General features: G+C 34.0%; 1 protein-coding gene and 1 long non-coding RNA gene across 2 annotated transcripts; one reads left to right on the top strand and one right to left on the bottom strand.

Annotated features, from left to right (window-relative positions):
- The first annotated feature begins 2,210 nt into the window (after positions 1-2,210).
- LOC138326293 (uncharacterized) lies at positions 2,211-17,237 on the top strand. Its single transcript, XR_011208885.1, has 4 exons — positions 2,211-2,413; positions 13,624-13,702; positions 15,441-15,510; positions 16,739-17,237. It is a non-coding gene; the product is annotated as an uncharacterized lncRNA (long non-coding RNA).
- On the bottom strand, positions 2,419-4,796 carry LOC138326292 (galactose-3-O-sulfotransferase 2-like). Its single transcript, XM_069272410.1, has one exon. The coding sequence runs from the start codon at positions 4,781-4,783 to the stop codon at positions 3,692-3,694; it is 1,092 nt and encodes a 363-aa protein (XP_069128511.1). The 5' UTR covers positions 4,784-4,796; the 3' UTR covers positions 2,419-3,691.
- Positions 17,238-18,920: the final 1,683 nt, after the last annotated feature.

The following is an 18,920-nucleotide window of genomic DNA, read 5'->3' as shown; positions in this document are numbered from 1 at the left end:
GATGTAGCAAGGCGTAGAAAAAAAATTGGTATGATTCCACGTGGTATAAAGGTCATCTGGACGTGACCCCCTATGGGATTTTGTCAGATCCTCTATTTAATGGAGTGGTTATAAGGATCTGTGTTTTAACCAGATTGCTTTTATCTTTGTTCACTGCGTTCTTTGTTACATAGAAGTTTGTTTATCATTTTATTGATATTGATGCGATAAACTTGTTTCGCTGTTCAAAATAGTCGACCGCTACAGCGCTGCGTCACACTTGAATGCCTTTCTGGGGAACATGATCAGATCTAGTGCTCAGGCACCCAGATTTATATTGTACATCATATGATGTCTTTTTTATTCTGTTTCTCTTACTCAATGCTGGGTAATTTTATCTATACTTATGAGTACCGCAGCAAATGCAGTCTATGATCACGGGTAAGTAAGCGATATTGCAACGTACACCTTGGACCTAAAATGATGTGAAATAAATTGATTTAAAATATAAACTGCTAAATAACGCTGTAAATGCATTTAACCGGTACTAAAAGTTATCGGTGTCGTCACCTATTTTTTTATTGACTACATAAACCCGAATTGCATTGCATTATTCCGGAATTTGATCAGATGTTCAGAATATCGTGACCGATACAAGAGTACATAATACGCCGCTTGAAGTTTACACAAAACGAATTCGTTTAGCACTGTCTTATGTCACTGTTGTTAATTTATAGTAGAACACCGTTGACAGGAATCTCTTGTGATATGTTTCAAGAAGGTTGGTGTCACTAAATCACGGCGAAATATATTAAACCAGAAACATATATGAGACGATATAAAGCAGTAACTTCAGTTATCACGTGCGCAGTTAGACTCTGCGCATAGCGGATGTACAAGGACTCTACACCCGACAAAGAAAATAATAGCGCGGGAGTACGCTCGCACTTAATATGTTAGTTTTATATAAGTTTTGTTGCGTTATCTTTCATCCTATGTTTTAGGAGTCGCGGTGCTGCGTGTGTGGTTAATATGTCTGGACATATTACCACAACTTTCCACTTCTGGATTGCGAAGTCTAATTCGCTGGTCAGTGACTTTTCTCCAGGTAGTCCTACTTTCCTCCATCATCTTAACCTGTCACGTCCTCAAATTACCTAGACTGTAAATTGGATGTCAAAAAAATCAAACCCAACAACGTTTATATTACAAGTGATTCATAATGTCTTACAATCGTATATGTCAGGCGTCTACATAAAACTTTAACAGACCCAAGTGCCTTAAGGGAACATACCCTATATGTTAACATATGGTTAATGTATTTTATTATTTTAAAAGTACAATTAAACGTAAAAAAACTAATGTTCAAACTTATTGACATCACCCTTCAATGAACTGAACTTAATCTAAGTATAGTTAAAATCGAGAAAACAATTTGTTTTGTACACCTAACTTCATGTATGGTATCAAAATCCCACTAACTTCAATGGTTCATCTTCATCACATTATGCGACATGCTTTTAGTGAAGAATTTTTATGATTTACATGTCGTGTTCGTGTTATACCAGAACATGTGAATGTATATCTACGATGAAATCGTGCTTGGAATACAATCTTATAGGAGACCACAGGCGCACGCATTTTCTAAGTAACGATTTTATTACAGACGGCTTAGTGATTTTCTGATATATAATTACAATATATCACATGCTTTTAAATTATCCTTTTAGTCTGCAAATGCCCGTGTGGGAGGCAGTGTCTAAAACAAGTGGCTTTCTCACAGAAACCCGTTAGAGTTAAAAAAAATTGTCAAGCGTTACATGTGAACCCGCTAAACTGGATTATGCGTCTAAGACCCTGTTAACCATTGAAGGCAGACACATTTTGTTTCGTCTACCACAATCCGCCATATGTTTTGAGTGAAACAAAGATTAATTCACAAGTATAAGAGTAAAGTCTATAGAAACCACATACTACATACATGCATTAAAAATATGTTCAAACAAAGGACAAAAGATGACATTTCCGGAGGATAAACTTTGTTTTGTTAACATACATAATCTTTTCTAAACATATAAATAAGATTCTCTACATGCTCCCATTAATTTCCAGGTGTTGCCTCCATAACATGTAAATAGGGTAGATGCATTGTCAGTAACGTAATTTGTTTATGCATGCCTTTTGTAAAGCGAGTCTTGTAAATACAACATAGAGCGTATGTTATAATAATCAATATGACCGGTAACAGGAGGACATGGATAGGCTAGGATCTGTATGGGTGATGATACTTTGATCAGATGAAAAATGTAGATGATTAATGGCGAGGTTTTATCGAACGAAGATAAAATTATTTCATCAAAACACAAACAAGGATATGTATGTTGCAGGACAAACAAACTGACGCCAGAAACAACAGTAGAGTTTTTGAAAATTGGTAAGTTTTTATTTTTGTCGCTGTTTATACGATATAGATAATTAAAGGCCATCAGAATTTATTCTGAGGGAAACAATCTCAATTTCAATTTGAAAAAGGATCGATCATTATTATGTTTCATGTTACGAAATGAATGCATTCAAACATTTAACAAGAATATTCAATTTTGAATTGCTATAAACTTTCTCATTTCTTTTGTGGCAAGATTAATACTGAATGACCGAAATAATATTGCATGCTTGCAATATGCTATATTCCTTATTAGGTTGGGTGGAGAATTGCAAGCTTACATTTTCAGTTTTATCTTATGACATGGTTATTTTGAAAATTTTCTATCTTTCATTCCTCCTCATCCTTTGGTATTCTTTATTTATTACTATATTGACATATTTCAATTATTTCATGCAGCATCGGAGTGGGCTAAGTCGATTTCCGCAGTTGTTAATAGTTTGTAACAGCGTAGAGGATTGAATTGTGAAAAAGGTTTTTTTTCTGATTTTCTCAAATGCTGCATAGTACAAATAAGCAAAATGATCAGATAAATAAACACGATGAACCTTACTAATAAGCAAATTCATTGTATCAAACATATATATGATAACACCTCATCGTGTACGTTCTACCTATAAAACATATTCTAATACACTGCATTCATTAAAATACATGTCAACATTATATCAGTAACATAGAATACCAAAGGATAGGCAGCAATACAAAGTTAGGCGGCACAGGCAATACAAATCTAGGTCACATGCACAAACGACATACAAATCTAGGTCACAGCGACACAGGCCATACAAATCTATAGGCCAGAGCCATATACGCCATACAAATCTATGTCATAGCGATAAGGTCATACAAATATAGGTCAAAGCGACACATGCCATACAAATCTATAAGTTACAGCCATTTGTTTGTTTGATTAATTAACGTCCTATTAACAGCCATGGTCATGTAAGACGGCCTCCCGTAAATGCGGCGTGTTGCGTGTATGTTGTACGAGGTGCGTATTCATGATGTGTCTTCTTGTATAATGGAACTGTTGCCCTTTTTATAGTGCTATATCACTGAAGCATGCCGCCGAAGACACTAAGCCACGCACCCCATCCTGTCACATTATACTGACAACGGGCGAACCAGTCGTCCCCATAAGCCATACAAATCTAGGTCACAGCGACACGAGCCTTCAAATCTAGGTCACAGCAACACACGTCATATAAATCTATGTTACATCCACACACGCCATACAAATCTGACTAATATCGCATTCTCGATTAATTAGTTCTTTACATATTGCTGGTGTCGTATTTCCTGAATAAAAACTCTCTCTCGTATGTTCATGTAGATACAGTCGAGGTTTGTAATTTCAAACTGCTCATTCCATGGCGACATGCTCAAAACCATACTTTCTTTCACAGTTGATTGACAAAATGTCTTTACATCAAGTTGAATCCTTTTAAAGTATCCCAGCTCCTTTTGAAAGTCGGGCCCTTCTAGTTTTATCTTTTCGAAAAGTCGTTTATAAAAGTAGTCGTACAAATGATAATCTAATTCAGCCCAACTCCTATGGAGCTCCTTGATAGTCTTTTTCATCTTTGATATTTCAGTAAACAAAAGTTTTCCTTCATTTATACGTCCGTGCAAAATGTCTTTTAACTTCCATCCCAATAATCTACGCATAAGAACCAATGACTCGTCTAAGTGGTCTGCTATCAAAACAATACTGAACTCTTTATCGAGAAACCTTAGATATCTTTGTATATCCTCTGCTTTTCTATTGATAAATAACTCACGTGGAAAGTTGAAATCATAAGCCATTCTATTGTTAAGAAAGTGCCCCACTGTAGATCGAGAAATATATCTAGTTGGGTTATGAAGAAATGTAGTTATTTTCTTCATTCCTGGTATGTTGAAAAACTCTGGTGGATGGAAATATTTTATAGAAGAAAGAAACTGTGCATATGGGTGTCGAAGAATGCCGATATAGAATGTATCCTTCGGCATTACAGTCTGCATTGCTAATTTGTTGTATATCACGTGACAGCAGAGAATGTCATACGTCCTTCCGGTAGGGGGTGGAAGAACATTATGCTTTGTTACTGATTCCGTTATACTGATCACGTTGGTGTTTGTTTTCGGTAGGATGAACACTAGATCACGTATAGCTCCAAATCGCAAGAAGATGTTTTGTACTGTAGAGCTTGCTGCCTTGTGAACTTTCAGAAATACAAGATGACGTGCTTCTTGTGTGTTGGCATGTCTTTTATCAGAATTGATTTCTTCTTTTATATAACGAGTCATTTTACTAGAACAAAACTGTTTAAATCTGTTGGTGTCTGCCTTCAAATACTTTGGAGATGTTATATTCATCCGACTGCGAGAGACATCAATTACCAAATGCAACAATAGGTAAAAAAGGATACCGATAGCGATGAATCCTGTCCTGTAAATGAAAATATGTATTGATTAATATTTATCGTTATTTATCAAATATTAAATAACTAATACTATATGTGTGTGACTGTTATATTTTCCCTTGAGCTATTTGGATAAATTCCCTATATTATTTTGATATCTATCACAGTATCATACACCAGAAGATATTATTTGCTAGCCCAATGACTTTTACGGACACTCGTATGCATACATCAAAATTCGATGACCTGTGCCTTATTCTGAGATAACTTGCAACAATGTTTTAGTGATATTTTCTAATTGCCCTTTGTCCGTCGTCGTGGGCCATGTGTTCGTAAAAACCGTAAAAATTTCTCCAATATTACCGAAGCAAATGCAATGGAATTCTGGGCAAACTTTATGATACATAACAATGTGAATTATACGGTTACCACCCAAAGGGAAGCGGTAAAAGATACTAATTGTCCTCAACTCCCGAATATGATAGGATCAAATACTCATACGCAAGGTCATTCATACCACGATTTCAGTATAGGGACTGTTCTTCATACTAGATTGACATGCGGGCATGACATAAGACCGTCATCGAGATGTAGGTGGCGTCATGGGGCCAATAGGTTGACAAGTCTTTGTGACATTCTGTATCAAGACCATACGCCTCTTATTACATGTACTTTATATGATCAGAAGCGTGTATCGGCGTTCGCTCATAGAAGCAAAATGGGTACCATCAGTAGTGTTAACAAAAGATAACTTCACTAGTAGGCACATCACATAATGCATGTGTTTCCATTTTCATTTCTTTCATTATTCAACTACCGTATAGCTGACTGATTTAGGCGATGTATACTTTAATATATACTGGAAATGTGTTATACAGCCCTATGGTGGGCTAATCATTTCCGAATTAAAGTAGCTGTTGGTACATTGTATAATGGACATACATATGTTTGGACTGATATACTCACCTAGACCGGAAACGAGGCATGTTCTCACATTCAAAATATCATTCCACTGTATATGCATGCATAAATGCGCACAGAATCAAATCCTTTTCCAGATGATAGTAATGACTGCCACCTCCAGATGTTATTTATTCCTATTATCATGGAAATGAAACCTGAACATGAAATGTTTTGGTATAAAACTTCACATTCAGTGTTTGAAGATAGTTTGTTAGTACATAGTATGTAGGTATACGCCTCGGTAATTTAATATAGGGGTAGGATGGTGTGGTATACCGAATCACTCATGCATGGTAAAACTAGAGTGATGAAACCCGAGATAGACGTGTCTGGCATAAACATATGTATCACGATACAAAAGAACAATCACTCAACCAGAAAATCTGCGCTATGTTGTAAGAATGTATAATTTCAAGAGCGAAGATAATATACTATATTACGGCATTTCCGGCATTTTTCGTGGGAGTATTTTCGTGATTTCCGAGACATTATTGTAACAACCACTAAAATTAATTGGTAAATCATTTGTACTCTCGGTCGTCAGATTGCGTTTTTTTCAATTTGTAAGCACATTTTTTTTCGAATTAAGTCATAAGCGCTAAAATATTTATCCACAAAAATAGCCGACTATACGGTGTAATATTTTATCAAGATACCACAGCCACATCTTATCTATCAAAGTTATATGTGGCGTATTTTTCATACTCACTCATCATAAAGAGTTTTCATATTTTCACTGTCAAACGTTACCAGCATTTTAAGACTTACAATACATTTGTACTTACAATGCATATGTTGTAATTTTACAAGTACAAATAAGAGCTCAAGATGATTTTTGGCAGTACTGGCAAACATCATTACAGTATAAGAGCACATAAGTTAGGACCAATAAGCCAATCTGTGGCCTACAATTTCATTTCACATCTTTATAGTGTTATTAGTACTCATTAAGTGATTTTTCTGCAGGTATATTTCCATCTAAACATACATAAGACATGAATTTTTTTTTACAATGCGTAAATTTTAAGTAAATAATATTTTACATGTTTGTCTGTCCATTTGAAAGGTTTTTAACATCTTAATTCATCAAGCCTTTTGGTTTTCAATAGATAATCGAAGAAAAATAAAATCAGATTTAATAATTTAACCTATTCGATTCATAAAGGTTTGCTATCGACATCAGGGGAGATTACACCAACTATCATCTTAATGCATTTTTCGTTCATATTTCAATATAAATACAATAGCTAGCTAATGCGATCGGATACATTTCAATGTGGTATAACATCAGATATAGAATAAAAGGACGCTTCAAACATCTGTTTATCATTCAATTTATATGTTGAATTAATTTCACTACAGCTATATATACATTGTATAAACAATACTCAATACAATATATCGGAGAAGGGAAATCTAATATATGAATACATCACCATATGTGACGAAGTATCATATGGATAAGGAGATTAAAGGATGGCCGAAAACACTATCGGGTCTTTTAATAGGGAAAATAATCAATTCGTTCATTTGAATAACTTGGAGATTCGATCAATCTGAAATGTTTTTCTCGCGGGACATATCACAGGTGCAGACAATCCGTTGGCAATCGGAACTCTTCGGATGTAAAACGTCAATGTACATATCCGAGAAGTTCCAAGTGTATACAGTGACCCACGATAATCCGGAAAACTCAAAATCCGGATAGAATGATAAGAGAATAGATTTGATAATTGACAAAGAACACAGAATCCAGCGATCCAGAAAATTCGCAATCAGGAGCTTTGGACTGGGAACGGAAGTGTTCTGATTATCGTAGGTTTATTGAATATTTTGTTCAATTATCATATTACAATACTTATAAATAAACAAAACATATTCAAAAAAGTGGTATACATAAATTTAATATGATATTACATATTTGCATTTAATTATTTTTCGACTTTTCCATATTTTTATGTGGTAATTAATTCTAGAAGATTGGTTAAGGAATATCCATACACCATATGCGAGCTATGCATATAGCTTATTTTATGCAGCGACACATGCCATTATTATTGATAATTAAAGTTAGTATTTTTCTGTTTTAAGCCATATATACATATGTGCACCCTTTATGTGGCCTCTTATAGTTACCCTGTGTAGAGCCCCAATATAAGGCGCTCTCTCATTGGCTGTTATATTAATACTGATTGCTGATTGGTTGCTATATTAAGCTTCATTTTTGCAAAAAAATTTCACAGGCGCCATCATTTTCACCTCATTTTATGATTAATTTTTACAATTTCGGAAAGTTTTAAACCCACCCTACTTCCCTCCCTTTAATACAAGCTTTTCTTTTGCATCATCTTGGGTGACGTCATTTTGGCGTATTTCTGTCGAATCTGACTCTTTTGCATAATTCTGAGGCGTAATTCTGACGAATCCCCACAATAGGGAAAATATTTTGTAATAATTTGTAAATTTTAATTTTTTATCTTTATTGTTCTCTATTTGAAAAGAGAACAGCTATGTTTATTGGAATGGTCATTTTTAGAGTCTCCAGTTACAATGTATGTGTTAATTGAATATGGAGTACTAATTATCATGATGTTATGACCATTCCATTATTTTGTATGTGTTAATTGATAACTTTCATGTGATTTTTACACATATAACATGGTTTAGTTTTAATAAACCGTCATCTTATATAAGAATTACGCAAAAGAGTCAGATTCGACAGAAATACGCCAAAATGACGTCACCCAAGATGATGCAAAAGAAAAGCTTGTATTAAAGGGAGGGAAGTAGGGTGGGTTTTAAACTTTCCGAAATTGTAAAAATTAATCGTAAAATGAGGTGAAAATGATGGCGTCTGTGAAAATTTTTTGCAAAAATGAAGCTTAATATAGCAACCAATAAGCAATCAGTATTAATATAACAGCCAATGAGAGAGCGCCTTATATTGGGGCTCTACACAGGGAAACTATAAGAGGCCACATAAAGGGTGCACATATGTATATATGGCTTAAAACAGAAAAATACTAACTTTAATTATCAATAATAATGGCATGTGTCGCCGCATAAAATAAGCTATATGCATAGCTCGCATTTATGCATGCTCCACATAAAACTCGACACAAATGTGTGAATTGAAAATGGCCATCTTATAACGATGATAACATCTTATGTAAGATGACGGTTTATTAAAACTAAACCATGTTATATGTGTAAAAATCACATGAAAGTTATCAATTAACACATACAAAATAATGGAATGGTCATAACATCATGATAATTAGTACTCCATATTCAATTAACACATTGTAACTGGAGACTCTAAAAATGACCATTCCAATAAACATAGCTGTTCTCTTTTCAAATAGAGAACAATAAAGATAAAAAAATAAAATTTACAAATTATTACAAAATATTTTCCCTATTGTGGGGATTCGTCAGAATTACGCTACAAAGTGAAAATGCTGTCAATCTTGCACTAGCAATTTTATTAACAATGTATCTTAGGTGCATGTAATTGATTCAGAAGAAGAGATATCACGGATTTGCTATCACATAAAACAGGTGTCAGAGAGCAGGTGGTTGGAAAACCGCTAATTATTGAGCTCATCATACATAGATTGGAAACCACAATTACAAACATAAACAAGAGATAAAGAAACAAAGAGTTTTGTAGGCAAGCGGTCTTTATACACGTCTATACACATGTACATGAGGTGGTTGCTTACTCCAACAATGTTAGAGATATAACACGACCAAACACTTTTCAAACATTACGTCATATCTTTTGAAACATTACGTCATGTCTAACTCTTTCTTACTTCCGATAGGCGATCTACCCGATGCCGAGGGTTATAATTTAAAAGCTGTTGTGATTGTGAAACTTTATTAAACATCTAAATTACATTTAAATGGTCAACGATATAATATACCTACCTCTTTTTCATAAATAAACAAATACTTTGATAACATCAGCAGGAAAATGCATCGAACGTAAACTTTCATGGCGATAGTGATCCATTCGGTAAATAAAAACGAATAACTGCAAAGTCACTGAAACGTTTGATATGCATTCACTCTTACTGTAAACCAACTTTTTTCGCATGCGATTTACTTTCGCGAATTTCGCGATCGACTAAAAATCGCGAAGTTAATCTCCGCGAATTGTTATCGATACAATTGTATGAGTATAGTTAAGAAATGCTTTGTTAGCACTAAGATGATTATATTTGTTCAGAAGTAAAATATATATATTCAAACTAAATAAACAATTAAAAGTTTAGTAAAACTGAACCTGATAATCCCACAGGAATCTGAAAATTAGTTACAGATTATATAATCATGGACCCACCAGAGTGCCCTATGACCATAATAGACGTTTTAGAGCTCTAGATAAAAAAACGATAAAAAATCATACTCTACATGGTACTATATACGAAACGTCTAAAAATGGTCTTTAGGCACTCTGGTTGATTCTCTTTCATATGTGGATATGAAGGATATGGATATTCTACCCGAGGGTCACAAAATTTTCTGATCCCGAGGGTTGAATATCCCTATCCTTCACATCCGCTTATGAAAGAGCATTTTCCTTTCATACCTCTACGTTTTATTGCAATTTTACAACTATAATATACCGCCATTTTGAAAATGCGGAGAAATCCACGACTGGAAGTCAATTTTCCATACATGAAAAATTATGTTATATTTTAATCACAAATTTCATTGTGTGCATCTTTTATAGTAAAAACCAGTCATATTTGTGATTTTTTTTGGAAATAAAGAGTTTGTTGACGCCGTGACGTCACGAGGCTTTATTGCATATGTAATACAGCCTCAGGCGACATGAGTGTATTGCCCTGGACCAGCCAGTATTACACATGTAGGTATGAAAGAATAGAAAATCTGTAACTAATTCTCATATCCCTGTGGATAATCCCAGAACCCTACCTTCCGTATGAGACGGTGTTTGTGTCGGCCGCCATGACGTCAGGCGAAAATAGATAAAAGCCGAAACTTATTTTATAACTGATGTCGTATCATTTTTAAGGTTTTTATTCCTCATCTCTTGTATGTGTGTATTCCGTCTTTGCATATTTACAGAGTATAGCTCAATTGCAAGGTAGGTATCGATTGTTACGTCATTATTTTGTGAGCGCAATTCACGTCATTTTCTCCGAAAGTATGACGTTACGCTCGCAAACAAATGGACGTCACAATCAAATACCTACCGCAAGTGCAGATACTCTGTAATATGCAAATTCGAGAATAGTATATTGTTCAGTCACTCATAATTCTGAATGGAGATTGCCTTCTTCATTTTAAAGAAACTTTGTTGTATTTACTTTGTATGTTTTTAATTGAGGAGTGAGGACTTAAATAAAATATTTGAAACTTTGAACTTTGTAATACCTTATAAATACTTTATGTCAGGGTAAAAGTAATGAAGAGTAGAAACGATGTCTGATCCGTGATAGTAAAATTCTCCACGAACCTGTTTTGAAACGGGGAATTCTTGGAATTAAATGCCGCGAATAAAAAGTTGGTTTACAGTACTTGTGTTTCTGTCCGCTTGAGTTCACATTCCGTTTATTGAATAATCAAGCTTGTCATATTTAAAACAAAGGTCAAATGGGTACTGAATGATTAATGAATCCGCTAAAATACTATTTCATGAGGCCTCAAATTATGGTTTTACTATATGAATGTGATAATTAATACATAAACTATAAATACACACCTTTTTTTGTTTTTTTGTTTTGTTTTTTTTGTTAGAGCTTTATATTTTGATTTTATTGCATTTTCCTTCCGCCTTCATATCGGACGTTGGAAAGAGCATCAAAGAAAATGAGCCTTCGGGAAATGTGAGTCGACAGTTTATATGATTATATAATCTGTGTATAAAGACCAATTTCCTCCGTCACTTTATAGGCAGGATTTAACACCCATTTTGTAAGGATTATTTCTTTATAACCACTCAAAGCCATTTGCATGATTTCAGCGTATTTTTGGGGCATACAATTGTACATTATTACATTTATTATCAAAATTAGCATTTAGTAATTATATATGGCATGAAAAGGGCTTTTATCCGCAACTTTATAAAACGTTTGTTATTATGTCATTTACACGCGTGGAATTAAAATGTTTCATTATTGACGATTATATGTAATTTCATATTTTGTTTTTTAATTTGTGAATAACGCATTGTGTAATCTTTGATGACACCCAATCTAAGAAAAATACTATTCTAAAGAAATGAAATATCCTCCTACACATTTTAATTTCCTAGAGACTTTTGACAGACCATATGACAGATGGAACATTATCTTAATGATTATAATCTTCCATATCAATTATTATCTAAGAAAATCTAGTCGACAAAATAACCCTGAGGAAGGGATAAAAAGCAATTGTGTGATTTAAAAAACATAAAAATTAATTGATTTTTTATTTGCTAAGTTGTACAAGTCAGCAACACCTGGAAATTGTGTTAATTACCATAATTATGTCAATGACAACTGTCCATTGCATGTCCATGAAATTATAAACTTATATGTAGAAAACATAACATGCAGATAAAAATAAACTACCTAATCGAATATAGATTTGAAGAGCCTTGATTTTTAAATGATTTGTAAATATATATGACAACATATGGAAATTTAGATTATAGACAAGTATGCACTTTTAATGAAATATAGATTTTTTTCTCTGACATAAATGCTGTATAGTCTGCTAAATTACGTGTACTTATGTATATCAGATAGATGTCAGTTTGTTTGTTTGATTAATTAACGTCATATTAACAGCCAGGGTCGTGTAAGGACGCCCTCCCATGGATGCGGTGTGTAGCGTGTGTGTAGTGCGAGTTGCGTGTTTTGGGAGACTGTGGTATCGAAATGAAAGTTTGAGGTACGTTAAACTAATTGAATAAAATAAGATTTTCATATCATTAACAATACCGTTATATATGTCATTTGCTGATACAAGGCACATTTGGTCAACAATCTTCGAATGATGTGAATTCATATGTATATTTGGTCATCATAATGCATCCATGATTTTTAATATTTAATATTTACATAGGTACCAAAATTGTTTGTGTTCCATTTCATTTGAGATTTAATAAAACGAAGTTTATTTTTATATATTTCTACGTGCCTGGGTGAGATAAAGATTTCTATTACATAACTATAACCTACATTTCGAATTATCATAACGTCAAAATGCATTGGAAACATCCAGCGAATGACGTCATTTTGTCACAACGTCCTCGAAGATTCCTGACGTCACAATAGATTTCCAGCCATTGAGAAGTAGCCCCAGGTTACACTAGTGACGTAAAATGTATGCAACAGTATAACATGGACAAAGTCATATGATACATGTATCAGGCGGATTATATAATCAATATAGATAGGCTTATCTCTACCATTTATTTACTAAGATCCCAAATGTTTTAATGTGGACTTTATGACGTTTTTTGGTCTAATCATTTTGCATGGACAGATAGCTATAGAATATATTTTCCAACTATTTATATCAATTCACAGCGCATGTTAAAGTGTTTATGCTATCACCTCCGACTGCAGATCAGCCTGATGCCGCACCTAACTTGACACCATTAGTAGTGAAGAATTAAAGGCAACTAGATGCATGGTTGTCGAAATTTTAAAATTCTGCCAAGTGTGTGTCTGACAGGGGGAGGTAATCAATATTGGAATTTCATGAATATTTTGGTCAATTTTTGGTGCGGAATGCAACATAAGATGGCACCCCCCACATAAAAGTTTAGCAAGATGGTAGATCTTAATTTCTTTTTATTCACAGGTATGCGAAATGCCATTCTTCAAAATTAGTGACAGGTGACCAGACTTGAAAACTCCATTTAACCTGGACAGTGGTAAACGTAAGACTGATATTAACCATATTCCAATCCTTTCATTCTGAGTATACGCCATCCCTTTTAGTAAAATAAAGTATCGTTTGACATTTTAGTGGTATATATGTTGTGGTTTATCTGTCATAGCTAGCTCTGTTTTGATAGATTATTCTGAACGAATCGGTACGTTAATACTAAAGATACACGTGATGTATACTTCTCGTATACTGGTTTGGGTTTACACACTGTTCGATAAACATTAGTTGATGTGTCAGATATGTTCCATATGGTATTACCTGTGTTGTCCGTTTCTGACTGACCACAACTTCATTTAAATGTAAGAGTAGGCGATCCCATGTATGTCGAGGTATGTCAATCGGTCAATTCGCTTAAATGAATGTTTAACCTACATTTGCCTATCATATGTATGCGAGCTCAAAATTATATCAACCTTATACTGAATATGGCGCGTTATATTTTGGTGATTACAAACAAAGCTCCAAATAGACCGCATTATCCAAAATGTAGATCAATTTACGTCACTGTATTTAATAATTTTAAAGATAAGGAAAATAACGAAAAATAAGGAATTATTTAACAACAAAAATATGTAAAATTGTTTTTATGCATGATGATAATCGATGATGCATAATCGATCTTTAATTTAGTCTAATTGCTTTCGCTAATTATCATTTTAACATTTGAAAGTGTCATTCATACGACAAACTGTACAGGTATTGTAAAACCGTCATGTTTATTGCGAAATTTGATGTTACCACCAATTGAGCGAAATTGAACGAAATTGAGCGAAATATAGCGCATTCACTCCTATTTACAAAAGCAACACTATGTATGGCCCTGAGTGGACCGTAGTAGTAAAGGTTTTGTTTACTACATAGATTCACTGTACTATGAAATATAGATGTAATATGATACTTAGTTTAATACCAATCGGACATTACAATATTTAAAAAAGTGTGCATTATAATTACGCGTAAAGTACACTAAATATCCATCTGACTTATGCTATCACCTGCCATTTTCACACAAAGTCCCAATATCCGTGTCGTTCTATTTTTTTCATGATTTAGGTGAATTTTGAAAAAAACCACCATCCTGCTGTTTGAGAGAGGACCGATTCGGAAACTTTTGATTTGAAAGAATCAAATAAATATTAAACATCGCTTGGTGGGTCCCATTTAATGAAACAAACCGGCATTCTAACGTCGATGCCGATAAATCATGTGACTACCGTAACTACGTATACGTAACGAAGTCTTCCGAGAACGGGTCATGAACTTTCCTACTTGTGTTCGGCAATAACCGTAACTTCTATTGCGATCAGTTTCAAATGAAGACATGTTTACAAGTATCGATTTTCAACTGCTGTGCCAAAACTATTAAGAAAGCATTATAAAAATTCTTTGATATAACTTAATTTTAACTACACCTATACATACTAACAATATCGGGGTCGAAACTTTCTTGACTATTTGTTGATAATTACGCTTTGTGTGACTTCTTATTTTAAAATATTGATTTTATTTTTTTGTTTATGATTTTGCATTAAACATATACCGTCGGATAAACTGTAAACGATATAAAAAATAAAATGATTTGACCTATCAAATGAACTTTATTGAGAATTTAATGTTTATGCCTAAAGACAGAAATCCCCTATCTCTATCTTGCAGATCTTACAATCATTTATAACTACTTTTTTTTAACTTTATAGAGATCATGCCCATATACGTTTACTTTTCAGTGGACGATAATTAGCAGAACAAAATGTCTGAAATACATGCCAAGATAAACCACATATTGCGAACTCTTAGGTAAGTGATCAATCTATCTAATGCATGCTAGTTTGACCATGATCAGAACCTGCAGATCGTTTGCTGCTTTTTTCATGATTTAGGAGAACTGCAATCGAAGACAACATAATCAAATTGATGTTGTTGAAATGGTCATTTATAAAGACGTAATTTTCATATCACAATATTGGTTGTCATACAAAAATTGTAATTGATTTACATTTTTATTCCGCATTTTAAATGAGAAGCAGCAAAGATGGGGTACAATTCTTGTCATCTTGTTAAATTAAAAATGAGCATTATGTCCATGGTTAAAAACCAGAGATAAAACTTGTAACATGATAGTAACAACCCTGGAAAATCTTCTGATAATAGAATTACCATAAACGTTAACGTTGATCACACTTAAAGGTAAAAACATAAATTCAGTGCATAAACATATAAAACAACTCTTTAATATACAAATGTATATATACATATATCTAAACAAGTATAATTGGGATGAAAGTCAATAGAGTGGGTTATTAAACAAGCAATAGGCAATAGAATTATTATATTAATTTCGCAATCGCCGTATAATGACTATCTCTTCAAAGGTTATCTGCTGGCTGGGGGACGCGGCCCCTATAAGCGCACGCACAGTATACGTATTCCATGGGGTCAGATTTCGTTGGTCTAATGATCAGCCGTTAAGTAAAAGCTTTATCAGTGGCCCATGGTTGGTCACTTATCGTAAGATAAAAAGATTAACTAAAGGTATTGATTGTTACCTTTATGCCTCCCTGTCTAAGGTAAACTTAATTAATCCTACATATCATACCTACATAAAACATACTAAGTCAGGTGCATATTAAATACATATATTTATTATGAATAATACATTAAATTTATCGGTAATATGCATCACATAGATAAATTATTATATCACCACATTACTAATGGCTTTTAGGTCCATTATTTTTTGTGCTGAAAAATATATAATTATTTTAAACAACAAGCCTCGGATTTTATAACCATTATGCCTTATTCCTTATATCCACATATTTTATGAGAATGCTTACAAATGCATCACGAAAATTTGATCGCGACATATTGAGAAATGTTTGAATCCGGTAACTAGATCGCAAAAATTTAAAACCGCGAAATTAATGATTTTCGTTTTCAGTGTCGATCGTGAAAATTTTGACCCGCACAAATAACAAGCTTTGTGTTCCACGTGTTAATATTGTTTTTTTTTCTTTCATTTCAGACTGTTGCCTTTCATTTTTGGAATTTGTACGGGAATAGTGTTATACTTTGTTATGGATTTCATATATCAAAGTGGAATTTTACGTCAAAAGATTCATCATTTATCTCAAGACCTAGGGAGTACAGAATACCACATGGAAAGAATGGAACAAAGCTCTGCTGAACGAAATCATTCGCAGACAGCTGGCACATACATAGTCCTCGGAATAGTGAACGCTTTTCTTAATTATATGCAATATTGTTTGTTAACTTATTATAAAAATTACTTCCATGTTTACACAATGCTTGGACACTTTTTTCAAAATGTGATGGATTCCTAAAATAGTCTTCTTACCATATAGACTTTATTTAGTTGATCTTCCAAACATTTTATTGGTATTTCAATTCGCATAAGAACGACGTATGATGAGGTGAACGTAGGTGTGATGTGTTAGATTGAGAATATTTCTTTTGTAGATGCTGAACTATTTTCATAGAAAAAAATAAAGTATTGAAAGACTTCACTGTGTCCGTCTTTTTGTGATTGGCTTTTGTTTTTCCTATTACAATGTAATATCCAGCGTCATGTAAGGACGGACTCCCGTGTATGCAGTGTGTATGAAGTGCGGGGTGCGTGTTTTTGGAAACTGCGGTACATTCGTGTTAAGTCCTCTTGTATAGTGGAACTTGTGATTGACGATACTTATTTAACGATATATTTGAAATTTTAGGTCGACATTTTTTATGAGACATGGCATGAACACAAATAAACACTGCAGTTATAAGGAACCATCCATTAGAAGTGATATTCAATTAAGAGACCAACTAGTACGGTATCGATTAAAAGAATCTTACATGGTTGACACATTCGATGCATACACTATATAGTATAAATAGCAACAAATAAAGCAACAATGATATACATCATCTAAGTGTTTTAATTGAAAAGACATTATTATTATGCTGTATAAAAGCATATTCAACAAAATTTAACAAAAAATGAAGTCTTATTTTATTTTACACACCGTTGTCCAAATGCACTATATTGTGACGTCACGGGAACGTTCGACTTAGTGACCTCTATCAACTTGACGCGTGCGAAATCTTTCGAAATTGTAAACAGTACAGTAGAGAGAATCTACTGAGAATCATCACTGTCGGAATAAATCACTCGGCGACGTTTTACCTTTGGAGGAATCGTGGAATTGTTAATAGTGATGTGAAATATTCCCCCGGTAATCGTAGACCCTTGTAAAACACAAGGAATAGGCTCCGAATCCCTGGATTTTCAATGAGGTTCACAAAGGGTGATGTCCCGAGATTGTGATGTTGTAGACACGTGCGTGATTGATTGAGACAGTTGATTCACTTGACAGGTAGGTGACATTCTGTTTGTTTTTGAGAGAATCGATGACATTGCCTGCTTCTGTTTATTATTCACTGTTCGATAATTGTTCAAAGATGAATGTTTTTGTGTCCTGTGATTGTTATTGCTTGTGCGTCTGGAATGTTCTCATCGAACAGTTTTTTGACATTTGTATTTACTTACACTCGTGTTTGATAGTCTTTTTTTCAGTCTCCTTGTGATTGTTGTCGCTGAGACCACTCTTAGTTGCCATGTTTTTCATAAGTTTATTTCGTCCGATTGGGGCCCTGAGATACCACTGATCGTTAGGATGCGGATTGCTTTCGTTTGTAACAGTTCCTAGGTAAAATGGGTCATTTTCACTACTGAAATTGTTCGGTCGTTTCAGACAGTATTCCTTGTAGGTTTCAATCGGACATCTGTCTTTGTTTTTAGGGTCGGCGTACATTCTTGGTTTTGAGTTTCGTACATCATTTGTATCTATTCCGGTACGTGTTTTCGTTTGTCTTTCGTTCATTTCCAAGAACTCGGCACCTAACTCTGTGTCAAAGCCCAGTTTTAAGTCACCAAAACACAAGGCTCTGTGTTCTTCCCCGCCCCTCATTCCAAAATGAAGCATATTGCTGAACCATACAGTACTTACAAGTGATTCTGGTGTTTTTCTCCCCAGCTGGCCTTTCTCGTATAATATGTTGATTTCTGACTCTGTCACTGGATCTGCTCTTTTTGGTTTATTTCCAAGACCTTTTTTTTTAGGTCTTTTTGTTTACTTTTGAGTCCCTCGCGTGAACATGCAAATTCATAGCCCGTGACTAGGCTTGTACCGTAACGGTGACGT

This window comes from Argopecten irradians, chromosome 6 (assembly GCF_041381155.1).
Source record: "Argopecten irradians isolate NY chromosome 6, Ai_NY, whole genome shotgun sequence".
NCBI lineage: Eukaryota > Metazoa > Mollusca > Bivalvia > Pectinida > Pectinidae > Argopecten > Argopecten irradians.
Note: the sequence above shows the minus strand (reverse complement) of the source record. Positions and strands in the feature narration are given on the sequence as shown.

Bases quoted from the DNA above. Each gene is read 5' to 3' on its own strand.
- LOC138326292 (XM_069272410.1), bottom strand. From the start codon at position 4,783: ATGAATATAACATCTCCAAAGTATTTGAAGGCAGACACCAACAGATTT.